At 44.3% G+C, this 17154-nt stretch overlaps 1 protein-coding gene across 1 annotated transcript in view; it reads left to right on the top strand.

Moving 5' to 3' along the window:
• The window catches only part of LOC104564533 (sodium- and chloride-dependent betaine transporter), a 40160-nt gene extending 26646 nt beyond the window's left edge, over window positions 1–13514 (top strand). Inside the window, exons 12-15 of the mRNA XM_088521560.1 lie at window positions 259–361; window positions 6043–6143; window positions 7228–7398; window positions 11508–13514. Coding sequence (XP_088377686.1) covers window positions 259–361; window positions 6043–6143; window positions 7228–7398; window positions 11508–11669 — 537 coding nt within the window. The 3' untranslated portion in view covers window positions 11670–13514. The remainder of the gene's footprint in view (window positions 1–258; window positions 362–6042; window positions 6144–7227; window positions 7399–11507) is intronic.
• Window positions 13515–17154: the final 3640 nt, after the last annotated feature.

Raw genomic sequence — 17154 nt, 5'->3', positions numbered from 1 at the left:
TGTGATTAAAAAAAAAAAAAAAAACTGCTCCTATTGACATAGAAAGCAGCCAATATCAGCAGTGCTTTCCTGGCACGTGGTCTGACTATTCTTTTGGGACAGGAGAGCTCCTAGTGTGGTCAGTTCCAAGAGAAAGCTGTTCTCCTTCTCCCGTCTGCTTTTGGTGTAGTCTTTCTGTTGCTATGCCCCTGCTTGTCTGAGTATTTTCTCCCGTGGAATAGTCCTGCCATGCCTCTCTCTTTTCTAACTCTCCTACAGGGGGGAATGTACATCTTCCAGCTCTTTGATTATTATGCTGCTAGTGGTACCTGCCTGCTCTTTCTGGCCATTTTTGAAGCCATCTGTGTTGGATGGGTGTATGGTAAGTGGGACAAAAAGCTTGTGTTGCTCCTTTTCAAGGGAAGCATTTTGGGGGATGGAGGAGGTGGATGAAAAAGACTCATCCTCTCCCTGAGGGGACATGTAATTACCTTTCTTCTTGTTTGCCTTCCAATGTGTTTGCTCATGATGTTTCTTCACCGTTCTACATTTAGAGTAGGAATGATTTTTTCCTACTCTGAAGCTTCCCCCTATTGCCTTACATTTGATTTAGAAAATAAGCTATGGAGAAATGACTGTTGCTTTTCAGTCTCTTTATCTCTTACAGTCTCCTTATATTGCTTGCTCATTTTAGCCCTGTCAGTTCATTCAACACGAAAAGCTGGCATGCAGGCTCTGCTATGTGTTACTTCCCATAGCACAGGCTGTGAGAGCAGTCCTAAGAGAAACAGGTGGAGCTGATTTGGCTCTAGGCAAAGACTGTAACTAAACTACAGACCTGCTCAGAAGCAGGTTTCAAACTGACCTCCGTGAACCATCAGAAGAAAACCAAATGCTTACTAGAGAGTGTAGTAAGAAGAATATCCCGTGATATCCTATGGGAGATCTCTGGCGTGCCTAGCAGTGTTTGAGCAAACAGAATGCAGTTCATTTTGCTGAAACATGTATTGAGATTATTAGGTCCCAGGTTTCATCCTGAATGATGAAAAGTAGCTACCCTCTCCTTGGCCTCACGAAGACACAGGAGCACTCTGTCTGTAAGGACTGTATAAAGCTCTAGCAGTTGCCCACTTAGATCAGTCTGTCAATCTACACAGTTCAGCCTCTGCTGACTTCTGCTGGGCAGTTTATCCATCATAACCTAAAAAAAGACTGCAAACAAGAATTCCATGTTAGGTCTCTTTCAATGGTCAGCAATGGCTGCCCAGGGAAGACTGCAAGAGTAGAGGAAGCGGCAATGATATTCTTCCAGCTGCTAGCAACTTGTGGCCCAGGGATTTCCAGAGTCATAAGAAAGATCTTGGTATTTATTTCTCTCCTGTGCATTTGTCAGGCTGACTCAGATAAACATTTACCATCCACAGAATCCTGCAGCAAGTTTCACAGCTCTTTTTTATAAGCAATGTGAATAGTCACTCTTTCTTATTTTGAACCTTCTCCCTGCTAGTTTAATTTCATGTTGCCTATGTCTTGCATTAGAAGAGACAGTGAGCAATGGATCCTTGTATGCACTCTTTGCCACTTAGAATTTTATAGAGGATGCAATGGCTGTAGCACAGCTGTTGATGAAGGAGGTATCATGTTCTCCAAACACTTCATGTACATCAGGAACCAATTGCTAGCCTGGACAACCTTCCTGAAATGAGAGCAGATGCAGTGTTTGGCAGGGACCTCCAGGGAATGCAACAGAAGCATCTCTGCAAGAAAGATGCATCCAAGAGAGGTCCTGAAAGAGAAGCTCCCTGAGTGCTTGTGATACCAGATGCAGGCCATATTTAAACCGAGAGTCTCCTTCTGCTCAGGCCCCATAGGATTTCTAGGGAGATGGAGATCTCCTCCCTGCTGTGACAGGGCTTCTTCATCACCACATGGATTACAGTTTAATGTGCACAACAAGCCCTGCCCTTGTTACGATTGCACAGGCCTCATTTCTCCCCCACTGACCAGCACAGATAAATAATGGCAAAGAATTAACAACAAGAGGGATAATGCCACTTCAACAGCATGGGAGGCGGATGGAGCAAAGGTGGGAGTGAGAAATGAGTCATTACCTCAGCACTCTGTATGCATTCGCCCCATTCTGCATGGTGGGGCTTTGCCCTCTTGACGTTCTGCTTTGCATTCATTGGCCTGATGCTGGGCTGAAACATAGTCAGCAGGCTAAAGAGGGGCATTTTAGTGGAAAAAAACATCCCCGGTGCCGCTTAATGGGATTTCTTCAGCCTCCGAATTGGCAGGACTGAGCCTCTTGCTTACACTGTGAAAAATTACAGTGTTTTTACAAACACAAATATGCGCTATGAGTTTCCCCTCTCCCAGCACATACGGCAACCACCCACTGCTTGGCAGCTTCCTTCTGCCTGTCAGGCAGCTGCTGCTACAAAGATCTGAGGATTTCCTCACATACTGCTCTCCTTCTGCGGCATAAAACCTGCTGATCACGTTTGCCAGAGTGAAGTGCTGGAAGCTTTTTTTTTACTTTTCCCCTCTCCTCTCGCCCCTCCGCTTGGGAAGACCCAGCCCTCACATAAGCAGGCACACTTTCTGAGCACTAAGATCTGCAGCATGACGCCACCAAAATGTGCTGCGGGGAGGATATTTTTCAGGTAGTCACAGCACGCACATTAGGATAAGCTGCTCCAGGAGAAAGCTGGTTTTCCCACTACTGCAGGAGGGCTGAGGCAGGAGCCATCACACCTGCATAGAAATCTAGAGAAAAACAATGCCAGCGCGTGCTGGTGGGTCACCCCCAGGGTGAATCCTTGTTGAGATGTTATAAATCTTTCTCTCACAGTCACACGCCAAGAGGCTCCTAGGATCTGTGGTCTCCATATTCAGCTGCATCCTCCTAGTGCAGCTTACACAAGCAGTACTTGCATGATGCTATCTGATGCAGCTGCCACAGGTAATTTTACACCCTTGCTTATGGGTCATAAGGGGCCCACTCTGTGCAGCTGGTACCCAAAGGGTGAGTGGTTGTTGCAATGCTGTAATCCTTCTGCTGGCACTATTTTGCACAGGTTTGGCACAGGTGTTGATGCTGCACATTTGATACAGTGAGGGAGCAGGTAGAGGCTTAGCACTAAGGCAAAGAGCCAAGGTCATTACCTATTGAAATCCTGTGGATGAAATTCAATATAGATGAATGCAAATAAATGCAGCTTGGGAGTAATGATTTGAAAGGCAGAGACTTTTACGTTCCAAAAAAACAGTTCAAACAGATTGTATTGAGAAGTATTTCCTCCAGTGTATACTTGATCTGTGAAACTTCCTGTTGCTGGATAATGTTTGAGAAAAAAAAAAAGAAGAAAAAAAAAAAGAAGAAGAAATGGTGCCTTTCAGCTTAGATAATAGCAGTAGTTGTTGTAAGCTGCCTAAAATGAGACGGGTTCTGTAAGGACAAGACATAAGAACATTAAGCATATCTTTAGCTGGGTGAGTGCAAAATTTATTCCCATGAGTTTTTGTTCCCAAATTTAATGATTTGCCAGGAAATGATGTGACATTTTTAAGAGTGTATAAGCTTAATAAGCACAAGAGAGGTCATATTAACATTCATGTAGCAACTTTTGCATTTGGGGATACTGTAGAACAAGCATCTAGGGTAAACATCTTTATTCCAACAGAAATCTTTTGGGGGAAGTCTTTAGGGCATTCCCTGCGGTAGCTTTATCTAATCCTTCTAATGTGCTGGAAAAGAAGAGGGAATACATGAGTCTTCTGGCTTCTAATTTGCTCAAAAGGCCAATGTTGACTGATTGAACTGATGACATCTTAAGCTTGATTACTTTTTCATCTGCCTGTGAAATGTAGAACATGTGAAAACCTCCTGTTCATATACTCTTTGAGTCCATTCACGTCAGGTCCCATTGTGCTTTACTACATCATCTGCTGCCTACAACCCTGGCAATGGAACAGCAGGACACGGTGGTTGTACTGCAGCAAGCAGGGATAAGGACAGATGGAGGCTACTGCACACTATAACTAATAATATATGATTCAGTTTGTTTGGGTTTTTTTTGGAGCAGGATGGATGTCTGCTATGTCCTCCTTTTTGTTTAGTCTCTTTGTATTTTTCTTTAACTGCTATGTCTCTTCTAGTAGATCCTAAATCAAAAATTTGTGATGTTTGACTTCAACAGCATGGCATTGTGAATGATTTTATTCATCATCTATTTAAAATTACAGTGTCTTTCTCTGGAAACAGTGGTATCATTTATATTCCTCTGTCTTTTTTTCTCTAGTTCATGGAACATTTGGCTTTTTGACAAAAAGATTTTTTTTATATATCAACCCTCTTTATCGCCAACATATTTGCAGAAATACTGCTGAGGCTTCATGGGATTTACAGCATAGTTTAAGTTTATAGTTCTAGGGTTTTGTTCTCTGGTACAGGTTCTCTCACAAGACTGTATTTCCCTTGATTTGCCACAACTTGTACTTTCCCGGGGCCTACTTGTTCACTTACAGACTCAAGATGGAAACCATGAGGTGTTAAAGAAGTCTGTCTTTCCAAACTATTACGTTAGATTCAGAGAATAATGAAAAAAATACACAAAAGAAAGACAAAGATAGAATGCCTTTATAGAATTCACACATTTAAAGCAAAGGTAATACTTGGACTTAATTCTGAAATGCAAAGAAAGGAAAAAAAATCCACTAAGCCCTCAAAACTAGCAAATGTGACTAGTCTGGTAGGCATATGTTTATGGCCCAGTCATCAGATGTTAAAAGTTTTATCAGATATTAAGGATCTCATTACACTTCCAGGTGGGAAATTTGACATGACCATGAGTTCAATGCCAGAGGAAAACCCTCACAGAGGCAGAAGCGTGTTTTGTCAGTTAAGTACTCTGATAAAACTCCACTAGGAGGAACATGACATTATTTGATATTAGAAGGTACTTAACTGGTGACTCTTTCTCTAGACAGGTTTTTGTCTAATATTGTTACCTCATTTTACCCAAGGCAGTCTGGTCTTGTACCTCTGGTTAGCTCTAGTTTGGGTGAACTGGGTATGCCACCTTATGGATGGTTCTTTTATCCTTCATTTTACATCTCTTTTTGGCCAACCTTATTATTTTATTGCTAGATAACATGCTAGAGCTTACTGAAAGGTCTGCTAAAGTCCATTTGCATTAGATCATCTCCTCTGTATACCATTGCACACATTTCCTGTTTGTGTTTTGGGTTGGGAACAGTCAGAGCTTAGCACAGATAGAGTTTGGTCAGCGGGACTTTTGCTGATTTTCAGAGGTATTTAGCATCCAGATGCATTCTGTGACTCAGGTTGATGAAGCATATGTAATGTAGTGAGTGAGGCTAATGGGAAGAGAAAGAGATCAGACTCTCAGCAGACAACTCTAATTTGGGCAAGACAGCAGCAATGCTTGCAGACAGAAGATTTGGTTACCAGCAGTGTTTGGATTGCCAGATTTTCTTGTGATAGGCAAAAAGTGAAGCGGTCTTTGGAAAGCATACTTTTGATGACAAGAAAAATGTCCAGTCCAGTGGGGATTCTTGACCTGAAATTCCCTTGTGGGCCAATCTTGTTACAGGACAAGAATTTATTTGTTGTCCTCTACTTTCTTCCTTCCTTTCAAAATTTTGCACTCATGCATTTCCACATGCTCAGCCTGTGAGAGCTTTCCCTTACTGAGCTGTGCCCAAGACATACCTGCTTACTTATGCCAGGCATTAGTTCCAGCAGCTAGTGGTGCAACAGCTGCATCATCCTTCTTACAGCTGCTGCTGTGTGTTCTTTTATATCAAGCTTTTTGAAAAGTTATGGATGGTTTTGAAAAGTCAAACACCGCCATCTCCATCAAGCATTAAAAATGGGCATTTTAAATGCCAGAAAAGCCAATTTCCTGATGTTGAATTATTAGGATGGCCACTTTTTAAAGAGAAGAAACATTAAGGATAATGAACTTCGGGATAAGTATCTGTGAAGTAAAACAAAGCAAATTTCACCTGCTCATCTCTGTCTCTTTTCTGGCCAAGGTGCGGACCGCTTCTATGACAACATTGAGGACATGATTGGTTACCGGCCATGGCCCCTGATTAAGATAAGCTGGACAGTGTTGACCCCAGGCATGTGCCTGGTAAGTACCTGCAATTACAACAGTATGGAGTATTAACACTGGATTTCTAGATTCATAGTAGAAAAGGTTGATTTGTTTTCAAAGTGCTGCTGTAATTTTATCAAATTACTATGGAGAAGCATAAGTTGATCCACAGTTGAAGCTGCAATTTGTTTCCTTTGTAAAGTCCTATCTTTTGCCCAGAAAATTAATTGAGGTTGAAAACTCTCTTATTCACTGTGATGGCAAAGGAAAATGTATCCTCAAAGTGTGAAGAGGTTTGGTCAAATTACTTCTGAATAGAAGACCAGTGAGAATTATCCTTTTCTGAAATGCTTGCTTCAACCCGTGTTTTTGTGCCCCCCTGTGACTCAGAAATATCTTTCTATAGCCATTTGATTTATATTTTATGAAGCCTCTTTGAAAACTTTTGTGACAACTCTATTTAAAGAAAATGCACCCTGCATCAGGCAAGTTCTTCCCTGTTTTGGATTTACGTTCAGTCTTGCTCCACTGATTTTTACATGATCGCTAAGTCAAATTCTGCTCCTCTGTCTGATGTGGACAGTTGTTTTCTTTGACCTCAGTGGAAATGTAGAGGGGATCTTTTATTGTTTATAGAAGATGTCTGGTCCTTTGTCCATGGGTTTCAGCAGGATCTGAATGCCTGAGGAGTTTTCAAAGCTAGTGCCTGATCTGTCCCAAATTGTCTGAGAGGTTTGTGGTTAGAGGGCCCAAGAGTATGTGCCCAGGTAGTACTTCTGGAGAGCTTCTGAAAGTGCCAACACAAAATCCTGGCTTATCAATGTCTCAGCTGTTGCCTCAGAGTTGTTGGACCCTCAGAGTTACTGCCAGCTTTGCTTAGTTCGATCTCAAAGGAAACCTGAAGGCTGTACATGCTGAGAAGCCTGGCCCTGGCTCTGAGATAGCTCCTAGCACAGTCAGTATGCACCAATCTCTGCTCTGCTCTAGCTAGTAAGGCGCACGATGGTTCTTGCTAGACAACACAGTTGTTATTAACTAGACTGGGCTTCCAACTTGGTCAGACTGCCTGTCTCCTTTTGCCCCCTTTGCTCTGGCCGTGTCTGTGTTCTTTCCTCCTCAGGCGATCTTCCTGTTTTCTCTGATCAAGTACACACCCTTGAAATACAACAATGTCTACGTGTACCCACCCTGGGGCTATGTGTTGGGCTGGATGATGGCACTGTCCTCTATGCTCTGCGTTCCTCTCTACGCCATCTTCATTCTCCTGAAAACCAAGGGACCCCTGAAGCAGGTACGGAGATCATGGTCAGCAGGCAAACTGATGGCACAGGGCACCCGTCTTCTTCCAGAACACTCATGGGAAGGGCTTCAGGAAAATGCACATAACACATTCCTCCATCGAGAAGGCATGGCATGGGAGTGACCCTGCCCCAGAATGCCCAATAGCTCCTGATGATAATCTGGGAGGGTTTGGGGATTCTCAGCACAGCCTGCAGGAAGATCATCAAACATCCACCATCTTCTGTGAGATGTCAGACCACCACATTTGGTGCACTGTGTAGATATATGCAGAATATCTCTAGTGCTCATTCCACTGGATAGCAGAGTATTCCCTCAGTGTGTGCAAAGCCAGAGTGGCTGAGAGCTCAAGGATGCCTTTATCTCATCCCAGTGTGGAGAAAGTCCCGGGCATTGGGAGCCTAAGCAGGGGAGCATAACAAAGATGGCATAACATAGTCTTTCTTTCCTCCTCCTTTACTGATTTGTACCACGGCAAACCACATGTAAAAACAGGTACTGGTCTGCCTTTACCTTTTGTCTCTTACCCCTGCTCCCTTTTTAGTCCTGGGTCAGGACTGTATTGTCCTGTACGGACAGAGATACATTCTCTGAATGAATGACACATGGCTATTAAAGAGAAAATACTCATGTAGTTATAAAATTCTACTCTGGGTTACGCCCATGCCTCTCTTTCACATGCATCTTTCACTGCAAGCATCTTTTCAGACCTCTGGTAACGTCCTAAGAAGAATTGTGCCTGAGAAAATGAAGTCATGGAGATGTAACCCATGGTTGATGGAGGAGGACCAGTGTTACATGAGGCACAGTTCGTTTTCAGCACAGTTTCTCTCCATGTCTTTCCCCCCAACCACTGATTGCAGGTTTGATTGTGGGTGAGGGCTTGTAGGGGAGCAGGGATCAGGAATGTCTCAGTGTTCATGGCAAAGGCATGCCAGTGACATGGGAGATGTGTGGAGAGGAGGACCTGCTAAGGCAGCCACGACTGGGTTGGGTGTGGGATGTCCTCTTTGGCTCTGCCTCCTCAGGGAAGGTGAATCTGTGCTCATGAGGGCTCCTATTTACTGTCTGCGAACTGTGACTTAACAAGGGGTGACAGGCTCTGTGGAAGAGCAGGCTAATGTCCACCCCAGGTTCAGAAGAAGTTATGAGGCAATGCACAGAGGCAGAAGAGGGAGAAAAGCCGTCAGAGAAACAGAGGCATGAACAATGCAGGCAGAGACGTGTAGGAGAATGGCAATACAAAGAAATAGGCTCCTAACTCCCTCCTGGTTACTGCTGTGGTGAGATGAGGGTTTGTGGGGAGCCCAGAGCTGTGCACTCCAGGAGCAATGCAGCCACCTCTGTCAGAAGAACCTTGGAGAGGCCAGAGCTCTGCCGTGGGGTCTGTCCCAGTGGCTTCTGGCCTCCTTGGCTATTTGTTTGGCCTCGCCTCTCATCCATGGGAGTGTAGATAGCAAAGGCACTCCAGTACCCGGATTAACGTAGTGCTGCCAGAGGACCGTACAGCCTGCTGTAGGTTTTGGACCAACTCATTTCAACTCAAGTCAAGTCAAGAGGGACTTAAAAAGACCCTGGAATAGTAACACTGGTATATAAACATGTACAAAGTTGTATTAGCCCAAAAGGGTCTCTAGTCAAGGACATACTGAGGTGTCACCCATGTAATCCCCTTAAAAAAGGGCTTAGTGTAAGGCTAATGTAGTGGCACCCTGAAAAAAAAAAATCCCTTGGCAATTGAACACTGCTTTAAGGAAAAGTGCTCAAGCACTCTCACTTCCAATACTCTTCCATTTGGAAATGTAACCTCCTAATAAGAGAAAGTCCAGGTGATTTTTTTTGCCAAGTTTCTGCAATACTACTAGCTCCAAGCTTAGGTCTTGAGTCTTGTTTCTTATAGCCCTCTCCTGTGCTCAAGGCCATTTAGTTGTAATACATCTTCCCATTCCCACAGCCAGTTTGAAGAGCTTGACCGTGCAGCTGATAACGTCGGACTCTCCACAGCTCAGAGATTTCATATGTCTATATGAGGACTCAGAGCTGTCATTGAAATAATGGTCTAAATGTCCCACCTGTTAAACTGGCAGTATTTTTTCACCTGTGGCAAACCGCTTTGAGTCCTTGGACTGAAACGCTGCTATGAATGCCTATTTTATGGCTCATCCAAGGGACTGATTTGACAATTTCAGGTTGAGAGTTTTTCTATTTTCCCTGCTTTAGGTGATATTAGGTGTAATTTCCAAGAACTTTACATTTACTCTATATTATTATGAAGAAACTCTCAAGGACATGGTTTAGGAAAGCAGCCTGGACTGATTCAGGGGACAATAAAAGCAAACAGTGCAATATATTTTGGAATATTTTTTCCAGTTTTGGTTTTGTTTCCAAATTCTACCTGTTCCTTTTTTCCACTCATGCCCCACAAATGTAATAAATTATTTTGCTGACACAAACGCTTCGAGGTATAGTCCATTTCAATTGAATATTGCAAACCATTCACCGAAAGCAAGTTTGTAATTGGTAATTATAACCACTCACTGCAACAAACTGATTCCTGTTGTTACACTTGGCTGACCAAGAAACACAAATGTTGTTTCTTAATGTGTCTGATTAAGACAGCTCAAGTTCCAGACACTGAAAATGTGCAATGAACTGCTCTCAGAGAAGCTTTAGGCCATGGCTGATATCAGAAATTATGGGGTAAATACTTTTGAATAAATGAGAGGAATCCTGAATTCTAGCAGGTGTTTCACCAGGAGTGGGAGTATTTGAAATGAATCAGATGAGTCGTGGATGAATTGCCTGCTTCAGCTTGCAATGTGCGCTGTAAGTGAGGAACGTACACTGGCCTAAACAATGTGTGAAGGGAAAAGTTAGTAACTGTGGAAGTTAGTATTCATCAGGGAAATGATGTGCTGCCCCATGAAGCTGGGCAGGTGGCTGCAGGACACAGCAGGTTACTGCATTGCAACAAGGGTCTCAGGGTTTCAGGAAGGTTTGTGGTGCCAGAGGGGCTTCTGAAACAAAATGAGAAAGATCAGAAAGTCATAGATGCTGTCTTTGCAGGCTGAGAAAGATAATGTAGCACATATCACCCAAATAGCTCCAGCTCCGAGTTCTTTACATTTTTTTTTTTAATGATAAACTGCCCCAAAAGCCAGTAATTTGGGACAGCACTGGGGATACCTGCAGGGCAACCCCCCTGCAGCAAGAGCTGCATTGTAGAGGACAGGGACAACACTGCAACCCTGGCAGATGTAGCCATGCCCAGGAGGCATGGTGCGAGCTGGTGTGGGGCTGGACAGGTAGGTACAGCACCAGAGTAACGTCTGTGAGCCTTGTTCTTCCTGGGGAGAAGGGGTGAGGGGATGAATGCTGTGATGGTCCCCTGCCTCCGAGTCCTGCCTGCCCACCATGGTTCATGGGGCTGCAAGAGGGGAGCAGAGCTGGTGCCATGGGGCAGGAGTTCCTCAACGCTGGGAAGGCAATGCTATACCCAGGGAAGAATGCTGGGGTGGATAGCACCATAGCATCTGCTTCATGGGAGCTGAAGCAAGGCGGGGAGTCCTTTACGATCCTGACTTTTCTGTTGCTTCCACACCGAGCAGTGGATGAGCAGCTCTTTGGATGGGCCAGACCATTTTGAAAGCTCCACAGCTCCACCAAAGTCAGTGCGAAGTACTGCTGCTTGGCGTAAGAAGACAAATTGAGGTTTACACAGCTTTTGCCACGACCACAAAAAAAAAATTGTCTGTGGTGAAAGCAGGGGACTAGAGGCCATGCTAGCTACCATGCTAGCTAACCACTGGCATCCTTCCTCCCAGAAATATGTCTTTGAGGAGCCCAGTGTCTTGTTAGATCATCATGCCATGGTGCGGCTTTGAGCCCAGAGGTAGAATAATTATCACTGAGACCCCTTCAAGGTAGGAAAACAAGCCTGCTCTCTTGTACAGCTATTCAGTGGGAAAGGAGCAGGAATTTGGTAGCATTAGCTTTCCAGATGCCTTTGCCCCCAGCTATTGTTGTGGATTGCTATTGGGTGTCACTTGGCTTATCAGCTTAATTAATAGAGATTTCCTCTCTCTGCCTGCCTCTCTACAGCGGCTAAAGCAGCTCGTTTGCCCGGCGGAGGATCTGCCCCAACCAAGGAAGCATGTGGCTGGAGTGCTGGAGCTCTGGGACGGCTCTCAACCAGAGCACAAAAGACTGTCCCCTCCCGCCAAGGAGGTGCTCGGCTTCGTAGAGAGAGAAACCCACTTGTAAAGAACCGGGGATGTCTCCTTCATATTCTGGATTGTTTCCTTCTTTCTGAAGCAGTTTCATTTCTCTCCTGGGCTCTCCCCTTCTCTCCTTCACATCAGAGATAGAAGTATCTGGGACACCCTTTCCTTCTGGCTGGCTGGTGATGTGGACTGGGCCGGCATTTCTTTTGGCACCTTGGAATGGAGCTCCCTGTCAGCACCTGGACAGAGAGCAAAATGATTTTTGTCAGAGGTGTCCTCCAGTGCTGACACTGGGGAAAAAGAGAAAAGCAAAAAAGCTGTATATCAACCAAAAAGAAAAAAGATGTGGTCATGCTGGGGGAGAGGAAAGGAAACCGCAGTGGTAAGAGAGGGCAGAAAATAAAGGTGTGCAGGAGAAAAGCCAGAGATGCAGTGGCACAAAACCACAGGGCATTAGCACAGGGAATAAGTGAGTTGGTTCAGAAGTGCATAAGAACCTGGAGGATGACAAAGGAAAGTGCACTGCTAGGTCACCTGTGCAGAAGGGAGAGGGAGCCAGCAACATATCACAGGCAATGATAAAAGGGCTAAACTACAGCATTAGTAGTTACGGCTTCGGTTGTCACTAAAAAGGAAGAGAGTGACAGAGTGCTTAATGTAATCATAGTTATTGATGAAGGATCTCAAGGCAGTCTCAGAATGGAAAGGGATGAGGAATAGCTATCTAGGTGACTTGCTTTATTCAAATCTATATGGTCCAGTGAAAATGCATCCAAGAATGGAATAGCTGAACCTTTGACCGTTCTTTCAGAAAAATCATGGAGCGCAGGAAATGTCCCAGACCAGTCAGTTAAAAATGAACTGCGGCACAGAAGGGAGAAACGAAACCTCAGGGACTGCACACCCACAAATTTAACTGCATTTCTGGGGCATTTTATAGAGGATTTAATAAAGGAGTTGATGGGCCCGATTCCTACTGTAGAGTAGCTTTAAGGCAAGGGTGGGAGAAGGATTTTTCTCCCTGGCCTGTGCTGTGATGACTCAAGGGATAAGGAAGACAGATAATCGGGCACAATGATCATAAACTCATGAAAGATAAAGGGATAATTAATAGGTAAGATGGGTTCATCGGAAACAGATTGTGTCAAATTACCCTGCTAGGGTAGTCGTGACCGTGACGCAATGCCTGGGAGGTCTTTCACTTGAATACAGCATTTGGTGCAGTTTTACACAACATCGTCCTGCAGAGACCGGGACTTTACACAGCGCTGCTGTAAAATGCAGTGCCAAAGCCTGCTTGAGCGCATATTGGAATTGCATAGTTAAAATCACAGGAAAAGCCGATGATAGGATCTCCTCAGGACCTTTAATGTGGTCTGTGGAACACATGCCAGTGGATGGCTATGTTGCAAAAATGGCATATCAAAACATGCAGGAGAATTGCCATTAAAAAGAATCACAGATGCCATAGGCTCCTATCCCACTTCTCCTTTACCTTGTTCCTTGTTCCAAGTAATTACTCGTCTCTGTGCTACGTGTAGATAAACCACCAGCACTGAATGTAAGTGGGAAATTCAGGCCTCATCTGTGCAATGCAGTACCTTTCCAATTGCTATGGGAACCTTATCTTTTGCAATTTTCTGTGCATTTAACTGGTGAATTAGTACAGGGCAATTTCCCCCTTTTAATTTCCTTCATTAAAAATTAAAAGTAAAAATTGCTGGCAAAATGAACACTAAAAGGCAAGTATCAAAATTCATACCTCTCTGGGATATTGTAAATTGATTGGAGATGATTTACAATAAACACAGAGATAGCCAGCAAACTTCATTCTTGATTCCCTTCAAAGGACTGCAGCATCACATAAGACACTATTTATTTTATTTTTAAAGCACTAAATGTCATGTTTCAGCAAAATTTGAGGGAAGAGCTTAAAATCCTTGGGCTTGCAGTCAGGTCTCATGGTAAGTATTTTGTTTGTTTCCCCTCTCCCTTCTAGTGGCTTTAGCCCATCAGATGTTGGGTGTGATGTTGCCCATGATTTGCTGGCTCCTCACATGGCCAGAACAAAAGCCAGCAGCTGCCACAGCCAGGGCCAGGCAGGGTATTGGTTTTGAGAAGGAAAAATTCTTCTGTTCTTCAAACAATAGAATGAGAAGTTAAGGCTTGGGATTGAGACTAGGCCTTCCCGTAGGATTATTGTGTAACCCTGGCACAACATTTAACCCCTTTAATCCTGTTACCATGCCTTTAAGACGTACGGTAGTGCCATATTGCAAGCGTGCTTGGTGAGATGTGTTCAGTCCTTTTTCTGAGCTAATCTCATAATGCTACGAAAATCGTGGATGAAATTAAATGACTTCACACCTTTTTTTTTGATGCAAATGTGGAGTTGTGCTATTGAAAGTAACTGCTATATGAACTAGTTCCTCTGTTGCTTATGTATAACCTGATAGTGGTGTCCTACCCTTTCTAGAAAGGAGCTTATTTGAACAAAGTTAGAGGGGGCACAGCTGTCCCCATTAAAAGCAATTACAAATTTCCCAGGATCAGGAAATTCATCCAGTCACTTTGGTTGGGATTGACAGAATCACAGGGTGTTTCAGAAAAAGCTCAATGACCCAGGTGCCCAGTTTGAAAAGCAGGGAAAAAAAAAAGAAATCCCAGCTTGCAGGGATTTAAACTCTGCAGGCAGAGTTTAAACTTGCACAGACATCTCCATAGGCATTGCTGGAGACCTCTGAATCTATCTGAAGGAAAAGTGCTCCCTTTCTACACACCACCGGTTTGCAAACACAGTTAAAAGGGATGGTGTTGAGTGAAGAGAGAATTTTCTCTCTAATTATTGATGCTAGCCAAAAACTAATGCATTTAAAGCTGAAGTAGAAGAGAAGATACGAGGTAGCTGTTCTCTGCTGTTCCTAGTAGTGAGACGAAAGTCTTTGTCTATAGTAGAAAGGACACACATTCTTCAAGCACCTAATTGTTGGGAGGATGCTTTTGTTTTTGCTTTGTTGTTGTTGTTTTATTTTTTAACTACAAAGATCCTTCCGCCCTCTTTCCAGAAAGGAAAAGAGCAAAATCTTTTGTTAAGAAATAAAAGAATCCAAAAGATCTTGAATTTTCTTTCCCCTTGTCCTTCCCTCATTTTGTTTCTTTCCATTCCATTTTTCCTGCTCCCTCCCCTTCAGCCCTCACTACCTCCTTTTACAGGGGCAAATGGAAAAATGAGGAGAAGGAACTACTAGCTGCAAACTTTTACTGAAAAAAAACAACCTCGAAGAAAGAAATACAAAACCAATAACAAACAAGCCAAACAAGATGTTGATTGGTTGGTTGTTGTCAGCAGCATTAGTGTTTCAGTTGAACCTGGACCACAGGAGGAGGCAGGGATTTTCAGGGCTGGATAGCCATGCTCTAGTCAGCACGTTCTTGCCCTCTGCTGCTGCTGAAGCCTTGCCTTTACTTAGGGGGGCAGGAGGATTCCTGAGCTGCCCAGGATGGGGTAAATCCAGAAAGCAGCCTGCTCTTGAATTTATGTGGAAACTGCAGTGTCCTGGTGAGGGTGTTCTTCCCTGCAGGCCTGCCTAGCCCAGCTGAACATGAGGGCACAGAGATGGCCAGGGACCAGTGCTGGTTGGAAAGGCCTTGTTGCCACATACTTGAATGAGCCCCTTCCCAAGTCCTCTTTGTAATTTTGTTTTTGTTCCTGTTCCTAATGGAAACGTGTAATTTCTGAGTCTCTCATCTTAAAAACTCAACAAAATAAGGGTGGTTCATGGCCATGGCCCAATCAATCTCTCTAATGAATCAATCTCTCCTACACTTGGGTAAGATAAAGAGAAGCCATGACATCCTTGAGGCAGCCCTGGGACTGAGCTGGCCCAGGAGCCTCCCAGACAGCCTCCTTGTTCTCTGCAGGCCATGGATGGAAAGGTGCTACAAGCCAGGCTGGCATCTACAGCAGGGGAAACAGTAGAGGTTGTATTGGAGTAAACGGGGCATTTTGCTTATGGAAAACCTATGCAAGAGCAGTTGAGACCGATTCCTCAAATGACAGCAGTCTTAGCTCGTGCTTGTGCTATGTGAGTTATGCATGTTCTGTCTGCAGCCGTTGTGTGATTCAGGTTGTGGAGTGTGCTGGGGCTGACATAAATGTTTGCTGCTCCAGGTATGTGAAAGGAGCGTTTGGTGAATTAGTTTTGGAGGGAGCTTGGCCTTATCCAGGCAGCAATAAGAGACATTAGCCAAATGTCTTGGGTGCACAATAAGGAAAAGTCAGCAAACAGAGCAGTCTACATTCAGGAAGATATTGAGAGCTTTGTGTCATCTTGTTCTTTGTTTTAGTAGTTTACGTGCACTCAAGTATAGCTCATCTCTGCCCTGAAGGCATAGGCGCTGCATGTCTACATACAGAGCAAGCATCTCCCAGTACCCAGCAAATTTGTTTGCTCTGACTACGAGTCTGGCTGAACTGGAGAAACAGAGAAGATTGTTGGGGTTTGGAGACGTGACCCGCTGGGACTGTTGTGGAGCTGCCTGTCCCCACTGTGAGTGCCCAAATTCTGCCGAGGACGCCCACACAAAGAAGGGTCCTTCCTGGGAGGAGGACTGTCATCTCCTTGGTAGGAGCCACCATCCAACTGGCACCACGCTTGTGCTGAGGATACTCCTGCAGCAGAGGTCATCTCAAAGAGCAGGAAGATGGTGGTTGATTCACACAGATAGCTGTGTGTACAGTTTGTGTTCTCCAAAGGGACTCCATGATAACCTGCCTGCTGGGCATCAAGTGAGGAATGGCCTGCTGGGCTCGTAAGATGCCTCAGTAAGTTGCTTGTGAGTGAGGGGGACGATCTGCTGGTTGCCGTCCACATTAATACCAAGAGTGGAGGGAAAGGTTAGAGGGGTGTTCTGTAGGCTAAATGCAGACACCTAGACAGAAAGATGAAAATTAGGGTTTGAGACCTGAGAAACTGAAGAGATGTGGATACACCACCTTTCAGTTCCCTCCATGGGCTGCAGAAAGGGAAGAAAGTATCAAAGACACAGAATCTCTTGCTGAGGCAGAGGGAATGGAGAAAACTTCTGACAATTCTTGCTTTTTTTGGTTTGGTTTGTGTTTTTTTTTTTCTAAACCCAGAATAGCTTGACCCATTGCATGCGCTTGGAATGTGATTCTGGATCTGTTTTGAATCTCTGACCCATGACCTATCTCTGCAAAGGAGGACATATATTTTCAGAGCTGTCTGTTCTGGTTTGTCAAGCCTGGGTTTGGAAAGTCACGTAGAAAGGACAGGGATTCCCAGGAAGAAATGTTTTCAATGGCTATGGAAAGACAATCATGGGCAACTCAGCCCTGTCTTGTTTTTGGTGAAATGCAGTCTCTCTCTCTCTCTTTTTTTTTTTTCTTATCGTTCTACAGACTGTGTAATATTTTCCTGCCCACTTTGGTCTATAGCCAGGGCAGGGAACTTCATCCCGTTAGCAGGCGAGAATGGCTGTTCTGGATCAGAGGAATGATCACT

Source organism: Tinamus guttatus, unplaced genomic scaffold (assembly GCF_059628265.1).
Source record: "Tinamus guttatus ecotype Peru unplaced genomic scaffold, ASM5962826v1 Tinamus_guttatus_pri_ptg000125l, whole genome shotgun sequence".
NCBI lineage: Eukaryota > Metazoa > Chordata > Aves > Tinamiformes > Tinamidae > Tinamus > Tinamus guttatus.
Note: the sequence above shows the minus strand (reverse complement) of the source record. Positions and strands in the feature narration are given on the sequence as shown.